Below are 24354 nucleotides of genomic sequence, written 5' to 3'. Positions count from 1 at the left end.
GCAATTCCACTTCTGAGTATTCATCCAAAGAAAACAAAAACAGTGAATTGAAAAGATATGTGCATTTCCATAAACATGCACTAAACGGTGCAGCATTATTCACAACAGTCAAGACATGGAAGCAACCTAAATGTCTACCAATGGACAAATGGATGAAGAAAATGTGGGGTAAGATGGCGAAGAGTAGGAGAACTGGATTTCGTCTGGTCTCAGGAATTCAGCTGGATAGGGATCAAACCATTCTGAACACCTATGAACTCAACAGGAGATTGAAGAAAAAAATAGCAACAACTCTCTGAACAGAAAAGCGACCACTTTCTGGAAGGTAGGACCTGCGGAGAAGTGAATCTGAGGTGATAATCGGGAGGACTGACGGTGGGGGAGGGGGCCTCTGTCAGCCGCTATGGCAAGTGATAGAACAGCGGAGCACAAAATCGGAAAATATAGAAGTCTGTTCCTGTGAGGGACATTGCTCAAGCGGCTAAGCGGGGGAGTGGAACCCTCACTGGGACAGTGTGGTCTGAGGACCCTCGGGGTCAGAGAAAGACCGGGGGTGCCTGAGTGTGGCAGAGCTCCCAGGTATCGGAGCAGGGAAGCCGGCTGCAGAGACGGAGCCGAGGTGCAGAGTCTCAGCTCGGGGTGGCCATAAACCGTGATCCGCAGCACAGTCGGGCCACTGCTCCTCCAGCAGGGACCCAACAAGCGGCAGAGCCAGGGAGACTCCCCTCCCTCCCCCAGGAGGAGCGGCGTGGGAGCACACTGCAGGGATCTGCTGGGTTTAGAGACGCCACACCAGGTCGTGTGCCAGAGATAGAATCCCTCGGTCACAGGCCGGGTGAGCACGGAGTGCGGCTGGAGACCGGAGAGATGGGAGTGATTGACTGCTTTTCTCTGGGGGCTCACTGAGGAGCGGGACCCCGAGTTCTCGGCTCCTCCGGGGCAGAGATTGGGAGGCCGCCCTTTTCACTCTCGTCCTCCAAAGCTGTACGAAAAGTTTGCAGGGAACAAAAGCTCCAGGGAGCAAACCAGAGCAGATTACTTACCCCAGAACATAAAGGGCGGGGCAATTCCGCCTCCGGCAAAGACATTTGAGAACCACAGCAACAGGCCCCTCCCCCAGAAGATCAGCAAGAACAGCCAGCCAAGACCAAGTTTACCCATCAATGAGAACAGCAGAACTCCAGCACTAGGGGAATCCTGCACATAGAATCCATGGCTTTTTTACCATGATTCTTTAGTCTTTCAAAGTTAATTTTTTTAACTTTTTTTTTTAACTTTTTAAAAAATTTTTCTTTTTCCCTTTTCAACCATCTTATCAATCCCTTTTTTAAAAAACATTTTTATTTTTCATTTTTAGAGTCATACTCTATCCCTTCATAGTAGTTACCCTTATTTTTGGCATATACATATAAGTTGTTCTCTCTTTAAAATTTTGAGATAGTTTCTTCTAACAGATCAAAATATACCCTAAATCTCTAGTGTACGGCTTTGTCCTAGTCTCCTGCCTGATCACATTCTCTCCCTTTTCTTTTCCTCTTTTTTTGAAAAATCCTCTTCTTTCTTTTTTCAAACAATTTATTTCTTTAAAAATTTTTTTTATAATTTTCATCTTTACATTCATAGTCCATCCCTTCATCGTATCAACCCCTATTTTTGTACATATATAAGTTTTTCTTTCTTTAAAATTTTGGGAGGCACTTTACCCTAACATACCAAAATGCACCCAAAATCTAGTGTGGGGCACTGATCTATACACCAGCCTGATCATATTTGATCATATTCTGTTTTTTTGTTTTGCTCTGTTTTTGTTTTTATCTTTTTCTTTTATTCTTTTTTCTTTCTTTCCTTTCATTTCTCTGTTTCAGTTTTTTTCTGATTTGTTTCGAGTATATTTTCTGAGGACGTTGTTACCCTGTTAGCATTTTGTTCTCTCATTCATCTATTCTCCTCTGGACAAAATGACAAGATGGAATAAATCACCTGAACAAAAAGAACAAAAGACAGTACCGACTGCCAGGGACCTACTCAATACGGACATTAGTATGATGTCGGACCTAGAGTTGAGAATCTTGATTTTAAAGATGCTAGCTGAGGTAGAAAAAAGCATGGAAGTTATTAGAGAAACCCGTTCTGGAGAAATAAAAGAACTAAAATCTAACCAAGTCAAAATCAAAAAGGTTATTAATGAGATGCAATCAAAAATGGAGGCACTAACTGCTAGGATAAATGAGGCAGAAGAGAGAATCAGTGATATAGACCACATGATGGAAAATAAAGAAGCTGAGAAAAAGAGAGATAAACAACTACTGGATAACGAGGGCAGAATTCAAGAGATAAGTGATACCATAAGATGAAACAACATTAGAATAATTGGGATCCCAGAAGAAGAAGAAAGAGAGAGAGGGGCAGAAGGTATATTGGAGCAAACTATAGCAGAGAACTTCCCTAATTTGGGGAAGGAAAAGGGCATCAAAATCCAGGAGATACAGAGAACCCCTCTCAAAATCAATAAAAATAGGTCAACACCCCAACATCTAATAGTAAAACTTACAAGTCTCAGTGACAAAGAGAAAATCCTGAAGGCAGCTCGGGAGAAGAAATATGTAACCTACAATGGTAGAAATATTAGATTGGCAACAGACCTATCCACAAAGAACTGGCAGGACAGAAAGGACTGGCAAGATATCTTCAGAGCACTAAACGAGAAAAATATGCAGCCAAGAATACTATATCCAGCTAGGTTGTCATTGAAAATAGAAGGAGAGATACAAAGCTTCCAGGACAAACAAAAAATAAAGGAATTTGCAAACACGAAACCAGCCCTACAAGAAATATTGAAAAGGGTACTCTAAGATAAAAGAGAGCCTAAAAGAAACATACACCAGAAAGGAACACAGACAATATACAGTAACAGTCACCTTACAGGCAATACAATGGCACTAAATTCCTATCTTTCAATAGTTACCCTGAATGTAAATGGGCTCAATGCCCCAATCAAAAGACACAGGCTATCAGATTGGATTAAAAAACAAGACCCATCGATATACTGTCTGCAAGAGACTCATTTTAGACCCAAAGACACCCCCACATTGAAAGTGAGGGGGTGGAAAACCATTTACCATGCTAATGGACACCAAAAGAAAGCTGGGGTGGCAATCCTAATTTCAGATGAATTAGATTTTAAACCAAAGACCATAATAAGAGATGAGGAAGGACACTATATCCTACTTAAAGGGTCTATCCAACAAGAAGATCTAACAATTGTAAATATCTATGCTCCTAACATGGGGGCAGCCAACTATATATGCCAGTTAATAACAAAAGCAAAGAAACACATCGACAACAATACAGTAATAGTGGGGGACTTTAACACCCCCCTCACTGAAATGGAAAGATCATCTAAGCAAAATATCAACAAGGAAATAAAGATTTTAATGACACACTGGACCAAATGAACTTCACAGACATATTCAGAACGTTCCACCCCAAATCAACGGAATACACATTCTTCTCTAGTGCCCAGGGAACTTTCTCCAGAATTGATCACATCCTAGGTCACAAATCAGGTCTCAACCGGTACCAAAAGATTGGGATCATTCCCTGCATATTTTCAGACCACAATGCTTTGAAACTAGAACTCAATAACAGGAGGAAAGTCGAAAAGAACTCAAACACATGGAGGCTAAAGAGCATCCTACTCAAGAATGAATGGGTCAACCAGGAAATAAAAGAATTAAAAAAATTCATGGAAACCAATGAAAATGAAAACACAACTATTCAAAATCTTTGGGATGCACCAAAGGGAGTCCTGAGAGGAAAGTATATAGCAATACAAGCCTTTCTCAAGAAACAAGAAAGGTCTCAAATACACAACCTAACCTTACACCTAAAGGAGCTAGAGAAAAAACAGCAAATAAAGCCTCAACCCAGCAGGAGAAGAAAAATAAAAAAGATCAGAGCAGAAATCAATGAAATAGACACCAAAAGAACAGTAGTACAGATCAACGAAACCAGGCGCTGGTTCTTTGAAAGAGTTAATAAGATTAATGATCCACTTGTCAGACTTATCAAAAAGAAAATAGAAATGACCCAAATCAACAAAATCATGAATGAAAGGGGAGAATTCAAAACCAACACCAAAGAAATACAAACAATTATAAGAACATATTATGAGCAACTATATGCCAGCAAATTAGATAACCTGGAAGAAATGGATGTATTCCTAGAGATGTATCAACTACCAAAACTGAACCAGGAAGAAATAGAAAACTTGAACAGACCTATAACCACTAAGGAAATTGAAGCAGTCATCAAAACTCTCCCAACAAACAAAAGCCCAGGGCCAGATGGCTTCCCAGGGGAATTCTACCAAACATTTAAAGAAGAATTAATACCTATTCTTCTGAAACTGTTCCAAAAAATAGAAACGGAAGGAAAACTTCCAAACTCCTTTTATGAGGCCACCATTACCTTGATCCCAAAACCAAAGACTCCATCAAAAAGGAGAATTACAGACCAATATCCTTGATGAACATGGATGCAAAAATTCTCACCAAAATACTAGCCAATAGGATCCAACAGTACATTGAAAGGATTATTCACCACAACTAAGTGGGATTTACCCCTGGGCTGCAAGGTTGGTTCAACATCCGCAAATCATTCAATGTGATACAATACATTAACAAAAGAAAGAACAAGAATCATACGATCCTCTCAATGGACGCAGAAAAAGCATTTGAGAAAGTACATCATCCTTTCTTGATTAAAACTCTTCAGAGTATAGGGATAGAGGGTACATACCTCAATATCATAAAAGCCATCTATGAAAAACCCACAGCAAATACCATTCTGAATGGGGAAAAACGGAGAGCTTTCCCCCTAAGTTCAGGAACACGGCAGGCATGTCCACTATCACCACTGCTATTCAACATAGTATTAGAAGTCCTAGCCGCAGCAATCAGACAACAAAAAGAAATCAAAGGCATCCAAATCGGCAAAGAAGAAGTCAAACTCTCACTCTTTGCAGATGATATGATACTTTATGTGGAAAACCCAAAAGACTCCACCCCAAAACTGCTAGAACTCATACAGGAATTCAGTAAACTGGCAGGATATAAAATCAATGCACAGAAATCAGTGGCATTCCTATACACCAACAACAAGAGAGAAGAAAGAGAAATTAGGGAGTCAATCCCATTTACAATTGCACCAAAAACCGTAAGATACCTAGGAATAAATCTAACCAAAGAGGCAAAGGATCTGTACTCAGGAAAGTATAAAATACTCATGAAAGAAATTGAGGAAGACACAAAGAAATGGAAAAACATTCCATGCTCATGGATTAGAAGAACAAATATTGTGAAGATGTCAAGGCTACCTAGAGCAATCTACACATTCAATGCAATCCCCATCAAAATACCGTCTACTTTTTTCAACAAAATGAAACAAATAATCCAAAAATTTGTATGGAACCAGAAAAGACCCTGAATAGCCAGAGGAATGTTGAAAAAAAAAAAAGCAAAGCTGGCGGCATCACAATTCTGGACTTCCAGCTCTATTACAAAGCTGTCATCATCAAGACAGTATGGTACTGGCACAAAAACAGACCCATAGATCAATGGAACAGAATAGAGAGCCCAGAAATGGACCCTCAACTCTATGGCAAGTCATCTTTGACAAAGCAGGAAAGAATGTCCAATGGAAAAAAGACAATCTCTTCAAAAAATGGTGTTGGGAAAGTTGGACATGCTAAAGAATGAAATTGGACCATTTCCTTACACCACACACAAACATAAACTCAAAATGGTTGAAAGACCTCAATGTGAGACAGGAGTCCATCAACATCCTAAAGGAGAACACAGGCAGCAACCTCTTTGAACTCAGCCGCAGCAACTTCTTCCTAGAAACATCACCAAAGGCAAGGGAAGCAAGGGCAAAAATGAACTCTTGGGACTTCATCAAGATAAAAAGCTTTTGCACAGGAAAGGAAAAAGTCAACAAAACCAAAATCAACTGACAGAATGGGAGAAGATATTTGCAAATGACATATCAGATAAAGGGCTAGTATCCAAAATCTATAAAGAACTTACCAAACTCAACACCCAAAGAACAAATGATCCAATCAAGAAATGGGCAGAAGACATGAAGAGACATTTTTCCAAAGAAGACCTCCAAATGGCCAACTGACACATGAAAAAGTGCTCAACATCGCTCAACATCAGGGAAATCCAAATCAAAACCTAAATGAGATACCACCTCACACCAGTCAGAACGCCTAAAATGAACAAGTCAGGAAACGACAGATATTGGCGGGGATGCGGAGAAAGGGGAACCCTCCTACACTGTTGGTGGGAATACAAGCTGGTGCCACCACCATGGAAAACAGTATGGAGGTTCCTCAAAAAGTTGAAAATAGAGCTACCATATGATCTAGCAATTTCACTACTGGGCATTTACCCCAAAAATACAAATGTAGGAATCCGAAGGGGTATGTGCACCCGGATGTTTATAGCAGCAATGTCCACAACAGCCAAACTGTGGAAAGAGCCAAGATGTCCATCGACAGATGAATGGATAAAGAAGAAGTGGTATATATACACAATGGAATATTATGGAGCCATCAAAAGGAATGAGATCTTGGCATTTGCAACGATGTGGATGGAACTGGAGGGTGTTATCTGAGTGAAATAAGTCAATCAGAGAAAGACATGTATCATATGACCTCACTGATATGAGGAATTCTTAATCTCAGGAAACAAACTGAGGGTTGCTGAAGTGGGGGTGGGGTGGGAGGGATGGGGTGGCTGGGTGATAGACATTGGGGAGGGGATGTGCTCTGGTGAGTGCTGTGAATTGTTCAAGACTGTTGAATCACAGATCTGTACCTCTGAAGCAAATAATGCAATATATGTTAAGAAAAAAAAAAAGAAGAGAAGAAGATAGCAGGAGGGCAAGAATAAAGGGGGGGGGAATCTGAGGGGGAGACGAATCATGAGAGACTATGGACTCTGAGAAACAAACTGAGCGTTCTAGAGGGGAGGGTGGTGGGAGGATGGGTTAGCCTGGTGATGGGTATTAAAGAGGGCACATTCTGTGTGGAGCACTGGGTGTTATGCATAAACAATGAATCATGGAACACTACATCAAAAGCTGATGATGTAATGTATGGTGAGTAACATAACAAAAAATTTTTAAAAAAATGTTGGTTATACGTACAATGGAATATTACTGAGTCACTGAAATGAAGGATACCTTACCATTTGCAACAGTACGGATGGACCTTGAGGGAATTATGCTAAGTGATATAAGCAAAGAAAGACAAATACTGTATGATCTCACTTATATGTGGAATTTATAAAAAAAAACAACAAAAGCCCTGAACTCAGAGAAGAGATTGGTGGTTACAAGAGGCAGGGGTACAGGGCAAGTTAAAGGGGTAAAAGTGATGAATAGGTACAAACTTGTAGTTATATAATAAGTAAGTCTTGGGTATATAATGTACAGCAGAAGGACCACAGTTAATAATACCGTACTATATATTTAAAAGTTGTTAAGAGAGTAGCTCTTAAGATTTCTAATCAGAAGAAAAAAAATCTGTAACTATGTGTACTGGTGATCATTGACTTCCTTTGGTGATCATTTCACAATATATACAAATACTGAATCATTATGTGTACACCTAAAACTAATATAATGTATGTCAATTGTATCTCAATAACAAAAAAAAACAAAAGGACAGAAACAAAGACAATAGAAAGAAAGAAAGAAAGAAAAAGAAAGAAAGGAAAGGAGGGAAGGAGGAAGTGAGGGAGGGAGGGAGGGGAAAGAAAAACAAAGGCCAATATCCTTCATGTATATAGATGCAAAAATCCTTAACATAATACTAGGAATAAAATTCAGTAATATATAAAAATAATTATACACCATGACCAGTGATGTGTATATTCCAAGGCTGTAAGTTTCGTTCAATAATTTCAAAATCAACCAATCTAATCCACCATATTAACAGGCTAATTAATGAAAAAAAAATCACATATGAATATCAACAAATGGAGAAAAAATACTTGACAAATTTCAACAACCAATTTGTGATTAAAAAAAACAAACAAACCTTAGAAATCCAGGACTAGATGGGAACTTTTTTTTTTTTTTTGCTTTTTCAAAGAGAGAGAGAGTGAGAGCATACAAGCAGGGGGGGGGGGTGGAGGGAGAAGCAGTCTTCCCCATGAGCAGGGAGCCCGACATGGGGCTCAATCCCAGGACCCTGGGATCACAACCCGAGCCGAAGGCAGATGCTTAACAGAACGATCCACCCAGGTGCCCCTAGATGGGAACTTCTTACATGGTAAAAAGTGTCAATAAAAAACCTGTAGCTAGTATTACAGTTAAGGGTGAAAGATGGAATGCTTCCCCCTCAGAAAGCCAGGATGTCTGTTCTCACCACTCTTCTTTAGCATAGTTATGCAAATTCTAGCCAATGCAATAAAAGGAAATAAAAAGCATACAGATCAAACGAGCATACAGATCAAACGGGCATACAGATCATACAACTGTTCCTATTTGCAGACGCATGATGATCCGCACAGAAAATCCTAAAGAATCAATTAAAAAAAAAAACCCTCTTAGAGCTAATAAGATGGGCTTATGAGGAAGTCATCCCAATCCCCATAACCTCTTTGAAGATAAATCACTGACCATCTCAGCTGGTCTTGTGTTTTTACTACTTTTTCAAATAACTCATTCACTGCTATCAATGCTTTATTGTTGATAGCAAAGTGAAGGATTCTGCTTATCATATTCCTAATCTACCTTAATTTTAGAAAGATAAAGCTACAGAAATTTGATAAAGAGGTATTTCTTAGGAAGAGAGCCACTTAAAAAAAAATAGAACAGCATAGGGGCCCCTGGGTGGCTCAGTCGTTAAGTGTCTGCCTTCAGCTCAGGTCATGATCCCAGGGTCCTGGGATCGAGCCCCGCATCGGGCTCCCTGCTCGGCAGGAAGCCTGCTTCTCCCTCTCCCACTCCCCCTGCTTGTGTTCCCTCTCTCGCTGTGTCTCTTTCTGTCAAATAAATAAATAAAATCTTAAAAAAAAAAACAGAACAGCATAAATTATCAAATTTAAGAGCTCCATGTATATTTAATACAAGCAAAGTATTAATGTGGCATTTTAAACAGCCCTTTTTATAAAAGACCCCATATGAGATTATTTCTTCTTCTTCACTTATTTTGGTCTTAAAATGGTATTTCTGGAGGCCTGACGATCCTAGCTCAACTAGTACCTTTTTCTCTCTCTTTCCTTATACTTAGGTAAGGTGCCGTGACTCTAAACCCTGACTGACAAAGGCTCCCATTACATTGATAGAAAAAGCCAAAAACCTGTAACAGTCGGTGAGACTATGGATCAGGCCACAAACCCTCCCCAACCCCTTACTTCTCTGGCCTCCCCTCCTCCACTCTCTCTTGCTTGCTCCTCCTGCTCCAGCCATGCTGTCCTCTGGGTCCTAACTACACTCAGGAGTCACATTCTGACTTCAGGGCCTTTGCACTGGCTGGTCCTTCTGCCTCAGACATGTGTTTCCCATTTAACTGCATGGCTAAGCCCTTACCTTCTTCAAGTTTTTGTTTACGTGTTACCTCCTCAATGAGGCTTACACCCACACCACCCCACCTAAAATTATAAAACTCATCTTGTACTTCTGACCCATTCTCCTTCTTCTGCTCTGTTTAAGTACTTAGTGCCTTCTAACACACTGTATCATTTACAAAGTTAAATAGTTATTGTTTTAGGTCTGTTGTGTACCTTCCACCCCAGCAAAACAAAGATTTTATTAATTTTGTTTGGTACTGCATCCCAAGAGCCTAAAACAACACCTGGTACACAGCAGGTACTAATAAATATTTGTTGAATGAACAGAATACATGCATGAATGGATGTAATAGGCCTATCAACAGTTTTTCAAATTAATTTTAATTAAATCTCATCAATATGCTGAAAGGAATTGTTACGGAGAAAATAAATTTTCACATGCTTTGATGTCTGCATACATCTGGTTCCCCTGTCTACACTATCCTTCTTCCTCACTCCTAACACTCCTTCCCTGATTCATACATATGCTCAGTCAGATTCCAACTAAATGTCACAAACTAATAGGTCTTTCAAAAACGTCATCTTTGTTAACTTAAACCGTTAACTTAACTGTGGTTAGGTGCCCCTCCTAAATACTCTCCATGTACCTATGTTTCTTTTTCTCATAGCCTTTCCACATGTATTGCAAAAACTATTTTTTCACCATACCAAAATGTGAGCTCCTTGGAAGGAGAAACTTTTCTTTTTTTGAGCGAGAGAGAGTGCACATGTGCCAGGCTGGGGCTAAGAGGTGGAGGGGCAGAGGGAGAGGGAGAATCTTAAGTAGGCTCCACACCAAGCACAGAGCCCGACGCAGGGCTCGATCCCAGGACCCTGAAATCATGACCTGAGCTGAGATCACGAGTCAGGCGCTTCACCAACTGAGCCACCCAGGTGCCCCAAGCAGAAACCATTCTTACTTGCTCTTCCCTCATGGCCCTAGAGCTCACATCACGTAACACATGACAGGCACTCGATAAATGTCTTGTGTTAATAAAACATTTTTTTAAAAACCTACTAAACTGAAATAATAGTGAATCACAGAAATTTACCTCTTACTTGTTTCCTTAGTTTTTCAATTTCTTCTTTTAAGGCTTTTATTTCTAAATCTTTGCTTGCTGTTAGTGGACCATCAGCAGTTGAATACTGTAGAGCTTGAACAGTCTGTGTTGACTCTTAAAAAAAAAAAGAAAGAAAAAATGAGAAATATGGCCATATCTTAAATTTTTAAAACTAACAACAATATATTTCTTTCTAGAGAAATCCTTACATAATTCTGATCAAAACATCTACACATCAACAAAAAGCAAGTAAATATATCACAATTAAATATCAAAACTCCAATGCATGTTTCTTTAAAAGTATAACAGATGAGGAAAGGATCTGCCTACTACCATGTGAGATCTTCCATTTCAAACACTGCTGGTGCAGTCTACCACTAAGTCAATAACCATTCAGGCCCCATTCATCCTAGCAGGAAGTGTCATCATGCAATAACCCCAAAAACTTCCTGTGTCAGATGATGCATTAAAACCAGAGTCTGGTATGTCGAGGGAGGTTTAGAGATTTAATACAGCTCACCTTGAACAATGCAGGGGGGGATGTTTGGGGGCACTGAACCCCCCCATGCGGAAGAAAATCTGTGTATAACTTCTGACCTATACAATTAACTACTGAGAGCCTCTTGTTGACCAGAAACCTTATCAATAACACGAACAGTGATTGACACATACTTTGTAGGTTATATGTATTATACACTGTATTCTTACAATCAGGTAAGCTGAAAAGAAGGAAATGTTACTGAGAAAATCATAAGGAGGAGAAAACACATTCACTGTACTGTATTTACAAAAAAAAAAAAAAATCCACAGGACCCACTCAGTTCAAACCCGCATTGTTTCAAGGGTCAAGTGCATACAATACACAGAAATGCTGGCCCCCAAATTTTATGTATGAAAGTTGAAGCCCACTACAGATGACTTCGGCTCATCAATTTAGCTAAAACAGAGATTACTATTCTTGTTCTAATCAGAAGATGCAAGGTATTCAAGAAACACTAATTCTACTGAGGTTTATTCCCAGATATTATCAGAAGATATGGAAAAAAAGAAAACTTTAAAGAATTTTATCAGAAATGAAACCACCCTTGTCCTAAATAAAATAGTTATTGTGCTATCTTATGGAGGGTTTGCAATAGTCTCTATTCACCATAATTTTTGGTTAGTACAAGTCATTACTGATTGTTTTATACTACTTATATTATTTATATATTGCTTTATATAACATTATTGCTTATATGCCATATTATATGTATTACTTATGTTTTATATATGTGTGTATGTGTATATATAGATGTATATATGTGTACACACCCACAAACCACACACACACACACACACACACACACAAGCTCCAAAATATTGTGGCCTTCAGAGGAGGGAGATTTTCTAATTAATTTTTACCATATGCACAGAGAATAGTATCATGATATTTGTATTCATAAATACTGGTTAATTTGAATTAAAGGTGTAAGATGTACCTATTGTGCATCCAACCATGATCTTCTACATTCAGTAAGTACTTCTTATACTTTTCTGTTTCAAAACATGGTAAATATCAATGCATTTGTACTTACTATCTTTAAAAGAACATCCTTTATTTATTTTAAAAAGATATCTAAGGGGGCACCTGGGTAGCTCAGTAAGTTAAGTGACCAACTCTTGATTTCGGCTTAGGTCGTGACCTCAGGGTGGTGAGATCAAGCCCTGCCTATGTGGGGCTCCATGCTCAGTGCTGAGTCTGTTTAATATTCTCTCTCTCTCCCTCCCTCTCTCCCTCTGCCCCTATCACCACCACACGCACGCATGTGCATGCATGCTCTTTCTCTCAAAAAAATTATATATATTAGAAAGATACCTAAGTTAGGAGGAGAAAAAGGAAGATATAAAAATAGCCAGCAGATACCAGTCACAGCTCCTTTTCCTCCTAGACTTCACATCCTGCAGGGTATGGAGGTGGGTAGGTGCCCTGGCTCCTCTTTGCTACCTCTGTCCACCCTGTAAATCCCAGTCTGCTAAAATGCCCATTACTCATCTGCTGAAGTTATTATCCATTGTCTTTCTTATTCTGTCTTTGACTAACAATTTCACACATTGTTCACTGCCCTTCTATTACAACCCTTTTTATTATTCTTATTAACTTTAATATCAAAATAGACAAGCCACCCAACACTCTGGCTTCTCAGACACACAAATCCCCCATGCAGACACAGTTGGGGCTTTTTATCTTCTTGTTTCTGAACCAAATTCAGGTGCACTGACAAGGTAGGCTGGCCAAAACTGACGATAGTTTAAATCAATCATGGTGAACCCATCCTTTGTTGCCAGTACTGGTTAAGAATTAGGTATGTAACCTAGTGAGAACTACTAGTCCCTTGAGAAGAAGTCCCAGAGGGGGCTGCCTGGAAAGGGGTAAGTCTCTTACAGATGGAGAGATGGATGAAAGGAAGCGAGCCTTCATTTGGTCTCCACATGTGTGCAGACATGATCTGGAATTTTAGCAGTATGGGAGAATCATGAGAGGAAAGCCATGAAAATCACAGAGAAGCTAACCCCACTACTGGCACTGAAATGATCTACTTCTGACTTCCTACATGAGATAATAAATCTGTATTATTTAAGAATTCTAGGATTTGCAGCCCAAAACAACCTAGCTGGTCTCCAGCAAAACCACCAAATCTACGGGTCACACCCTAGACCCGTGGTTCTCACCTTGTCTGAGCTTAGAAATGTGTATATATGCACACAGCAGGGAGTGGGGGGTGTTGACACAGGTGTAGCTAGGAGATGATTAAAGGTATTTAGTGTCTGGGGACAAAGAAAACTCAGTATCTTACAGAATGTTTAAGTCTCCTGCATCAAAGAATTACCCTGCCCTGAATACTAGTAGTTTGCCTATGGAGAAATGCTACTAATGTACACTTTTCCATTATTTAGTAACTGTATGGCCTCCCAAATCTTGATTTCAAGTACACCATTCTCTCTTATCTTTACAGTGTGCTTACTACTCCAGGGACCACTTCAATGATGCTCATTCCCACCAAGAGATCAAATCCACTGTCCTCATGTTGTTCAGTTTTTCTCTTTTCTTCCTTATTTAGCCAGGTTGGATTCCGTGGTCCAACACTACAATGGACTACTTTGCACACACACCTTTCATCTCTTTGCCCTCCTCTCCTCCATTACACCCACCCTAGAAGACCCCAAACTTGGCCGACTCTGACTCTCCTACTTGTGCTCCCTCCCTAGAAGCTGACAAAGTGGCTGAAGAAAACACAGTCACTTCAAATTTATGTCTACTGATATCGAACAGCCTGGCGATGACTGGCAGTCCTCAGCTGCATCCCTAGACCATTTCTTCTCTTCTCTAAACTGACCATTTCACATATTCTCTTTTTCTTGTCAAAATCTAATACACTCTCCACCTTCCTCATTCCCAGCTGATGATCCTGCTTTGTATCTGATTTTGCATCGGTCTCCTCAAAGTAAAATGTAAGCACTGCACGGGCAAGTATTTTTCTCATTTTCTGCTCATTGTTACATCCTCAGTTATGTACAGAACAAGTCCTAGGTCATCAGTGTTCAAGAAATAGCTGATAAATGGATGAAACGGCCTGATGTAAACCACTGCATGAAACCGGCGTTAATACAAAAAGGCAATGATCCCACATTTTCATTGCACTTGCTTGGTGTAAATGATACAAATCACACATAATGATAGTTTCTAAGAACATGTTAGATTATTCAAAACATCAAAAAAGCCTGGTATATAGGAATTTCTCATTCAGAATAGGGAGGGGTAGGAAGCACTAGGTCTCTTCTGCTGCAAAAAGTAAAAATACGTAACTTGCAAAAGTCTTATTTTTACAGAAATCATGTATCTGAGAAAGCAAAGAGGACTAAGAACAGTAAAACAGAGAGGTACAGGCCATTCTGAGGTGAGAGGACTGGCAGCTGCCTCTGACTTCTGAATTCTACCCGATTCTATGAGCAGGCTTAGGCTCCAGGTTGCTCTAAATTGAGGGATACCACTCTGGAGTGAAAACACATGACAATTTCTGGAAAATGGGTGGGGCTGCAGAAACAATTTGGAAACCACGAGATCCCTAAATATGTGGTGCTATTTTCATCATGGTGCATTTGTTGTATCTGGAGACTGCATGGAAGTTAGCAGCTTCTAATACTCAGACTGAAGTTTCCTCCAGTCTGAAGAGTATTTCAGAAACAAAAATCTTGCCCAAGGAAAAGAGTCTGTCTTGAAGACATGGCCAGTCTCCCAATCAACATATTTGCCAGATAAAGAAATGGCACGGAGGTAGGAGGCTTAAGGGCAGAATAAATCTCCCACAGTTGATGGAGAGAGAAAGAGAGAGCCCCAGCCAGGCTCTGTGTAGATCTCCCTTTGTGTTATTTGAAACCGGAGGTTAAGTTGAGTCCAATGAAAACTGCAAACCAGCCTTGTCCTAGCTCCATTCCAGGTTAGACAGAGCATCAGGAGAAACAAAAAAACTTGTGCTACAGCACCACCTTCTGGAAAACAAAGGCTTCTGATTGACAACCTACTGAACTCTTAAATCCAAGGAAACAAAACCTTATCTAAGTAGGAAACGTGTTTGCTACTTCAAATGTGACAGCAGAGGTACATTCATGATACATTATGAAAAATATCACAGTAATAGGTTTTCACAAAAAGAAAAGGCCTAATCTGCAGCAACCAAACTCAAAGACACAAAACACTGTGTTCTCACTGATGAAAGATACAAAATAGCAGCTATGAAGAAATTCAATGAGCTACAAGAAAACTCAGAAAGGCACTTCAATGACCTCAGGAATAAAATTAATGAAAGAGGTTGAAATTACGAGAAAGAAGCAAACAAAAATTCTGGAGCTGAAGGACTCAATCAATATGAGTCCTTTTCAATGCACTAGAAAGCACTGGAAACAGCAGATCAGATGGAAGAGAGAATATGCAGTTTGAAGGGTGGGAATCCAGAAATGATTTGGGTGGGAGAGGAGAGAGAATGGAGATTTCTAAAAGGTGAAAAAATGCTACAAGACTTATACTCCACTAGACAAGCAAACATAAGAAAAATGTGGATACCATGGGGGGGGTAATTTATTTAAAGAAATAATAGTTGACCTTCAGGAAGAAACAGAAAGTCTGAACAGACCAATAATGAGTAATGGGATTGAATCAGTAATCAAAAATCTCCCAACACAGAAATCCTTAGGAATTAAAAGCTTCACTGGTGAATTCTACCAAACATTTTAAGAAAAATTAACAACAATCCTCCTCAATCTCTTCAAAATAATGAGGAAGGAATACTTCCAGACTCATTCTATAAGGCCAGCATTACCTTGATACCAAAACCAGAGAAGACAACCACAAGAAAACTATAGACCAATGTCTCTGATGAATATTGATGAAAACATTCACATTAAAATATTAGCAAGCTGAATTCAAGAACACATTCATAGGATTATATACCATGAAAAGTGAGATTTATTCCTGGGATGCAAGGATGGTCCAACATATGCAAATCAATAAATATAATACATCACCCTAATAAAATGAAAGATAAAAATCACATGATCATCTCCATAGACACAATAAAATCATCTGAAAAAATGCAACATCCTTTCATGATGAAAACCTTCACAGATTGGATTTAAAAGGAACATACCTCAACAAAATAAAGGCCATTTGCAACAAGCCAACAGCTAACCTCACACTCAATGGAGAAAAATTGAAATCTTTTCCTCTAAGATCAGAAACAAAACAAGGGTGCCCACTCTCTCCACTCCCATGCAATATAGTAACGGAAGTCCTGGCTAGAGCAGTCAGGCAAGAACAAAGAAATAAAAGGCAGCTAAATCAGAAAGAAAGAAGTAAAATTGGTGCTATTTGTTGATGGGATTTTATATATAGAAAATCTCAAGGAGCAAACTATAACTATTGGAACTGATCAACAAATTCAGTAAAGTTGCAGGATTCAAAATCAACACATATAAATCTGTTGTATTCCCTTACAGTCATGACGAAACATCTGAAAAAGAAAGAAAACTATCCCATTCACAATAGCATCAAAAACAATACTCAGGAAACATTTAACCAGCTAAGGGAAATATCTATACAATGGAAACTGTAAGAATTTGCTGCAAGAAACTGATGATGACACAAACAAACAGAAAACTATTGCATGTTCATGGATCAGAAGAATTAATATCATTAAAATGTTGATACTACTGAAAGCCACTTACAGATTTAACACAATATCCAGAAATAGAAGAAACAATACTAAAATTTGTTGTGGAATGACAAAAGACCCTGAAAAGGAGGGCGGAGCAAGATGGCGGAGGAGTAGGAGACCTGGACTTCATCTGGTTCCAGGAATTCAGCTGGATAGGGATCAAAACATTCTGAACACCTACGAACTCAACAGGAGATCGAAGAAAAGAATAGCAACAACTCTCTGAACAGAAAAGCGACCACTTTCTGGAAGGTAGGATGTGCGGAGAATGTGAATTCAAGGGGATATTCGGAAAGATACGTGGCAGGGGAGGGGGCCTACATCCGCCGCTTTTGGCAAGTGATAGAGCAGCAGAGCACAAAATCAAAAAACTTTTAGAAGTCGGCCTCGCTGAGGGACGACGCTACAGTGGCTAAGCAGGGGGTGGAACCCTCACGGGACAGTGTGCTCTAAGGACCCTCGGGGGTCACAGGAAGACCAGGGGTGCCTGAGTGTGGCAGAGCTCCCAGGTATCGGAGCGGGGAAGCGGGCTGCAGAGCCGGAGCCGAGGCGCAGGCTCTCAGCTCGCAGTTGCCATAAACCATGATCCACGGCACAGTCAGGCCATTACTCTTCCAGCAGGGACCCAACAAGCAGCAGATCTGGGGAGACTCACCTTCCTCCCTGGGGAGGAGCAGTGCGGGAGCCACCACAGGGATCTGCTGGGTTTGGAGACTCCACACAGAGTCGGGTGCCAGAGACAGAAATGCTCAGTCACAGTCCGGGTGAGCACGGAGTGCGGCTGAAGACCGGGGAGAGGGGAATGATTGACTGCTTTTTGCTGGGGGCGCACTGAAGAGTGGGGCCCCCGAGCTCTTGGCTCCTCCGTAGTTGAGATTGGGAGGCCACCATTTTCACTCTCGTCCTCCAAAACTGTACCGAAAGCTTGCAGGGAACAAAAGCTCCTGAGAGCAAACCCGAGCAGATAACAGCCCGGACAGGCAAGGGCGGGGCAATTCCACCTCTGGCAAAGACATTTGGGAACCACGGCAACAGGCCCCTCGCCCAGAAGATCAGCAAGAACAGGCAGCCAAGGCCAATTTTACCCATCAATGAGAACTGCAGAACTCCAGCACTAGGGGAATACTGCATGTAGAGTTCATGGCTTTTTTACCATGATTCTTTAGTCTTTCAAAGTTAAACTTTTATTTTTTTTTGGAAATTTTCTTTTTCCCTTTTTCAACCAACATATTATCAATCGCTTTTTAAAAAAAAAACATTTTTACTTTTCATTTTTAGAGTCATATTCTATCCCTTCATAGTAGTTACCCTTATTTTTGATATATATATAAAAGTTGTTCTCTCTTTAGAATTTTGAGATACACTTTCTTCTAACAGATCAAAATATACCCTAAATCTCTAGTGTATGGCTTTGTTCTACTCTCCTGCCTGACCACATTCTCTCCCTTTTTTTTCTCTTTTTTAAAATCCTCTTCATTCTTTTTTCAAACAACTTCTTATCTTATCAATTCCTTTTATAAATTTTTTATAATTTTCATTTTTACAATCATATTCCATCCCTCATCACATTAACCCTTATTTTTGTCATATATGTTTTCCTTTCTTTAAAATTTTGGGAGGCACTTTCTTCTAACAAACCAAAATGCACCCAAAATCTAGTGTGGGGCACTGATCTATGCACCAGCTTGATCATATCTGATCATATTCTGTTTTTTTTGTTTTGTTCTGTTTTTGTTTTTATCTTTTTCTTTTTTCTTTCTTTCCCTTTCTTTCCCCTAGTTTCAGGTCTCTTCTGATTTGTTAAGAGTATATTTTCTGGGGACGTTGTTACCCTGTTAGCATTTTGTTCTCTCATTCATCCATTCTCCTCTGGACAAAATGACAAGATGGAAAAATATCACCTCAACAAAAAGAACAAGAGACAGCACCGACTGCCAGGGACCTACTCAATATGGACATTAGTAAGATGTCGGACCTAGAAGTCAGAAATATTGATTTTAAAGATACTAGCTGGGCTTGAAAAAAGCATGGAAGTTATTAGAGAAACCCGTTCTGGAGAAATAGAAGAACTAAAATCTAACCAAGTCGAAATTAAAAAGGCTACTAATGAAGTGCAATAAAAAATGGGGGCGCTAACTGCTAGGATAAATGAGGCAGAAGAGAGAATCAGTGAAATAGAAGACCACATGATGGAAAATAAAGAAGCTGAGAAAAAGACAGATAAACAACTACTGGATCAGGAGGGCAGAATTCGAGAGATAAGTGATACCATAAGATGAAACATTAGAATAATTGGGATCCCAGAAGAAGAAGAAAGAGAGAGAGGGGCAGAAGGTATATTGGAGCAAATCACAGCGAGAACTTCCCTAATGTGGGGAAGGAAACAGGCTTCAAAATCCAGGAGTCACAGAGAACCCCCCTCAAAATCATTAAAAATAGGTCAACACCCCAACATCTAATAGTAAAAGTTACGAGTCTCAGAGACAAAGAGAAAATCCTGAAAGCAACTCGGGACAAGAGATCTGTAACCTACAATGGTAGAAACATTAGATTGGCAACAGACCTATCCACAGAGACCAGGCAGGCCAGAAAGAACCGGCATGATATATTGAGAGCACTAAATGAGAAAAATATGCCGCCAAGAATACTATATCCAGCTAGGTTGTCATTGAAAATAGAAGGAGAGATAAAAAGCTTCCAGGACAAACAAAAACTAAAGAAATTTGCAAACACGAAACCAGCCCTACAAGAAATATTGAAAGGGGTCCTCTAAGCAAAGAGAGAGCCTAAAAGAAACATAGACCAGAAAGGAACACAGAAAATATACAGTAACAGTCACCTTACAGGCAATACAATGGAACTAAGTTCCTATCCTTCAATAGTTACCCTGAATGTAAATGGGCTCAATGCCCCAATCAAAAGACACAGGCTATCAGATGGGATTAAAAAACAAGCCCCATTGATACGCTGTCCACAAGAGACTCATTTTAGACCCAAAGACACCCCCACATTGAAAGTGAGGGGGTGGAAAACCACTTACCATGCTAATGGACACCAAAAGAAAGCTGGGGTGGCAATCCTTATATCAGTCAAATTAGATTTTAAACCAAAGACTGTAATAAGAGATGAGGAAGGACACTATATCCTACTTAAAGGGTCTATCCAACAAGAAGATCTAACAATTGTAAATATCTATGCCCCTAACATGGGAGCAGCCACTTATACATGCCAATTAATAACAAAAGCAAAGAAACACATCAACAGCAATACAAATAATAATGGGGGCCTTTAAAACTCCCTCACTGAAATGGACAGATCATCTAAGCAAAAGATCAACAAGGGAATAAAGACTTTAAATGACACACCGGACCAAATGGAGCTCACAGACATATTCAGAACATTCCATCCCAAAGCAACAGAATACACATTCTTCTCTAGTGCCCATGAAACATTCTCCAGAAGAGATCCCATCCTAGGTCACAAATCAGGTCTCAACTGATACCAAAGGATTGGGATCATTCCCTGCACATTTTCGGACCACAATGCTTTGATTCTAGAACTCAATCACAAGAGGAAAGTAGTAAAGAACTCAAATACATGGAGGCTAAAGAGCACCTACTAAAGAAACAATGGGTCAACTAGGAAATTAAAGAGGAATTAAAAAAAATTCATGGAAACCAATGAAAATGAAAACACAACTGTTCAAAATCTTTGGGATACAGCTAAGGCGGTACTAAGAGGAAAGTATAGAGCTATACAAGCCTTTCTGAAGAAACAAGAAAGGTCTCTTGGGGCGCCTGGGTGGCTCATTGGTTGAGCGACTGCTTTCGGCTCAGGTCATGGTCTCAGGGTCCTGAGATCGAGCCCCGCTTCGGGCTCCCTGCTCGGCGGGAAGCCTGCTTCTCCCTCTCCCACTCCTCCTGCTTGTGTTCCCTCCCTTGCTCTCTCTGTCAAATAAATAAATAAAATCTTAAAAAAAAAAAAAGAAAGAAACAAGAAAGGTCTGAAATACACAACCTAACCCTACACCTAAAGATTTTATTTATCTAACCCTACACCTAAAGGAGCTGGAGAAAGAACAGCAAACCCAGCAGGAGAGGAGAAATAATAAAGATCAGAGCAGAAATCAATGAAATAGACGCCAAAAGAACAGTAGAACAGATCAACGAAACTAGGAGCTGGTTCTTTGAAAGAGTTAACAAGATTGATAAACCCCTGGCCAGACTTAGCAAAAAGAAAAGAGAAATGACCCAAATCAACACAATCATGAATGAAAGAGGAGAATTCACAACCAACACCAAAGAAATACAATTATAAGAATATATTATGAGCAACTCTATGCCAGCAAATAAGATAACCTGGAAGAAATGGATGTATTCCTAGAGATGTATCAACTACCAAACTGAACCAGGAAGAAACAGAAAACCTGAACAGACCCATAACCACTAAGGAAATTGAAGCAGTCATCAAAACTCTCCCAACAAACAAAAGCCCAGGGCCAGATGGCTTCCCGGGGGAATTCTACCAAACATTTAAAGAAGAATTAATACCTATTCTTCTGAAACTGTTCCAAAAAAATAGAAACGGAAGGAAAACTTCCAAACTCGTTTTATGAGGCCACCATTACCTTGATTCCCCAAACCAAAGACCCCATCAAAAAGGAGAATTACAGACCAATATCCTTGATGAACATGGATGCAAAAATTCTCAACAAAATACTAGCCAATAGGATCCAACAGTACATTAAAAGGATTATTCACCACGACCATGTGGGATTTATCCCTGGGCTGCAAGGTTGGTTCAACATCCACAAATCAATCAATGTGATACAATACATTAACAAAAGAAAGAACAAGAATCATATGATCCTCTCAGTGGATGCAGAAAAAGCATTGGAGAAAGTACAGCATCCTTTCTTGATTAAAACTCTTCAGAGTATAGGGATAAAGGGTACATACCTCAATATCATAAAAGCCATCTATGAAAAACCCACGGCGAATATCATTTTCAATGGGGAAAAACTGAAAGCTTTCCCCCTAAGGTCAGGAACACGGCAGGGATGTCCACTATCACCACTGCTATTCAACATAGTATTAGAAGTCCTAGCCGCAGCAATCAGACAACAAAAAGAAATCAAAGGCATCCAAATCGGCAAAGAAGAAGTCAAACTCTCACTCTTTGCAGATGATATGATACTTTATGAGGAAAACCCAAAAGACTCCACCCCAAAACTGCTAGAACTCATACAGGAATTCAGTCAAGTGGCAGGATATAAAATCAATGCACACAAATCAGTGGCATTCCTATACACCAACAACAAGACAGAAGAGAGAGAAATTAAGGAGTCGATCCCATTTACAATTGCACCAAAAACCGTAAGATACCTAGGAATAAACTAACCAAAGAGGCAAAGGATCTGTACTCAGAAAAGTATAAAATACTCATGAAAGAAATTGAGGAAGACACAAAGAAATGGAAAAACGTTCCATGCTCATGGATTGGAAGAATAAATATTGTGAAGATGTCAAGGCTACCTAGAGCAATCTACACATTCAATGCAATCCCCATCAAAATACCATCCACTTTTTTCAACGAAATGGAACAAATAATCCAAAAATTTGTATGGAACCAGAAAAGACCCCGAATAGCCAGAGGAATGTTGAAAAAGAAAGGCAAAGCTGGCGGCATCACAATTCCGGACTTCCAGCTCTATTACAAAGCTGTCATCATCAAGACAGTATGGTACTGGCACAAAAACAGACACATAGATCAATGGAACAGAATAGAGAGCCCAGAAATGGACCCTCAACTCTATGGTCAACTAATCTTTGACAAAGCAGGAATGTCGAATGGGAAAAAGACAGTCTCTTCAACAAATGGTGTTGGGAAAATTGGACAGCCACATGCTAAAGAATGAAACTGGACCATTTCCTCACACCACACACAAAAACAGACTCAAAATGGTTGAAAGACCTCAATGTGAGACAGGAGTCCATCAACATCCTAAAGGAGAACACAGGCAGCAACCTCTTTGAACTCAGCTGCAGCAACTTCCTCCTAGAAACATCGCCAAAGGCAAGGAAGTTCAAAAATGAACTCTTGGGACTTCATCAAGATAAAAAGCTTTTGCACAGCAAAAGAAACAGTCAACAAAACCAGAAGACAACCGACAGAATGGGAGAAGATATTTGCAAATGACATATCAGATAAAGGGCTAGTATCCAAAATCTATAAAGAACTTACCAAACTCAACACCCAAAGAACAAATAATCCAATCAAGAAATGGGCAGAAGACACGAACAGTCATTTTTCCAAAGAAGACATCCAAATGGCCAACAGACACATGAAAAAGTGCTCAACATCGCTTGGCATCAGGGAAATCCAAATCAAAACCTCAATGAGATACCACCTCACACCAGTCAGAATGGCTAAAATGAACAAGTCAGGAAACGACAGATGTTGGCGGTGATGCGGAGAAAGGGGAACCCTCCTACACTGTTGGTGGGAATGCGAGCTGGTGCAACCACTCTGGAAAACAGTATGGAGTTTCCTCCAAAAGTTGAAGATAGAGCTACCATACGATCCAGCAACTGCACTACTGGGTATTTACCCCAAAGATACAAATGTAGGGATCTGAAGGGGTACGTGCACCCTGATGTTTATAGCAGCAATGTCCACAATAGCCAAACTGTGGAAGAGCCAAGTTGTCCATTGACAGATGAATGGATAAAGAAGATGTGGTATGTATATACAATGGAATATTATGCAGCCATCAAAAAAAACACACACAAGAAACGAAATCTTGCCATTTGCAATGACGTGGATGGATCTGGAGGATTTATGCTGAGTGAAGTAAGTCAATTAGGGAAAGACATGTATCATACGACCTCACTGATATGAGGAATTCTTAATCTCAGGAGACAGATAGTTGCTGGAATGGTGGCGGGGGTGGGTGAGAGGGGTTGCCTGCGTGATAGACATTGGGGAGGGTATGTGCTATGGTGAGTGCTGTGCATTGTGCAAGAGTGTTGGATCACAGATCTGTACCTCTAAAACAAATAATACAATATATGTTAGAAAAAAAAAAGAAGAAGATAGCAGGAGGTGAAGAATGAAGGGGGGAAAATCAGAGGGGGAGACAAATCATTAGAGACTATGGATTCTGAAAAACAAACCGAGGGTTCTAGAGGGGAGGGGGGTGTGAGGATGGCTTAGCCTGGTGATGGGTATTAAGGAGGGCATGTTCTGCATGGAGCCCTGGGTGTTATACACAAACAATGAATCATGGAACACTACATCAAAAACTAATGATGTAATGTATGGTGATTAACATAACAATCAAAAATTTAAAAAAAAAAAGACCCTGAAAAGACAGAGCAGTCCTGATAAAAAGAACAGAGCTAGTGGCATCATGCTTCC

General features: G+C 39.9%; 1 protein-coding gene across 4 annotated transcripts in view; it reads right to left on the bottom strand.

Annotated features, from left to right (window-relative positions):
- CDC42BPA (CDC42 binding protein kinase alpha) overlaps positions 1–24354 on the bottom strand; it is a 350267-nt gene that overhangs the window by 151640 nt on the left and 174273 nt on the right. For all 4 annotated transcript variants that reach the window (XM_028111910.2, XM_028111911.2, XM_028111912.2 and 1 more), the window contains exon 11: positions 10679–10801. In XM_028111910.2, coding sequence (XP_027967711.1) covers positions 10679–10801 — 123 coding nt within the window. The remainder of the gene's footprint in view (positions 1–10678; positions 10802–24354) is intronic.

This window comes from Eumetopias jubatus, unplaced genomic scaffold (assembly GCF_037043125.1).
Source record: "Eumetopias jubatus isolate StellerSeaLion01/CBP00866 unplaced genomic scaffold, mEumJub1_p1.0 scaffold_12, whole genome shotgun sequence".
Classification (NCBI taxonomy): domain Eukaryota; kingdom Metazoa; phylum Chordata; class Mammalia; order Carnivora; family Otariidae; genus Eumetopias; species Eumetopias jubatus.
This window is presented reverse-complemented; position numbering and strand designations above follow the sequence as displayed.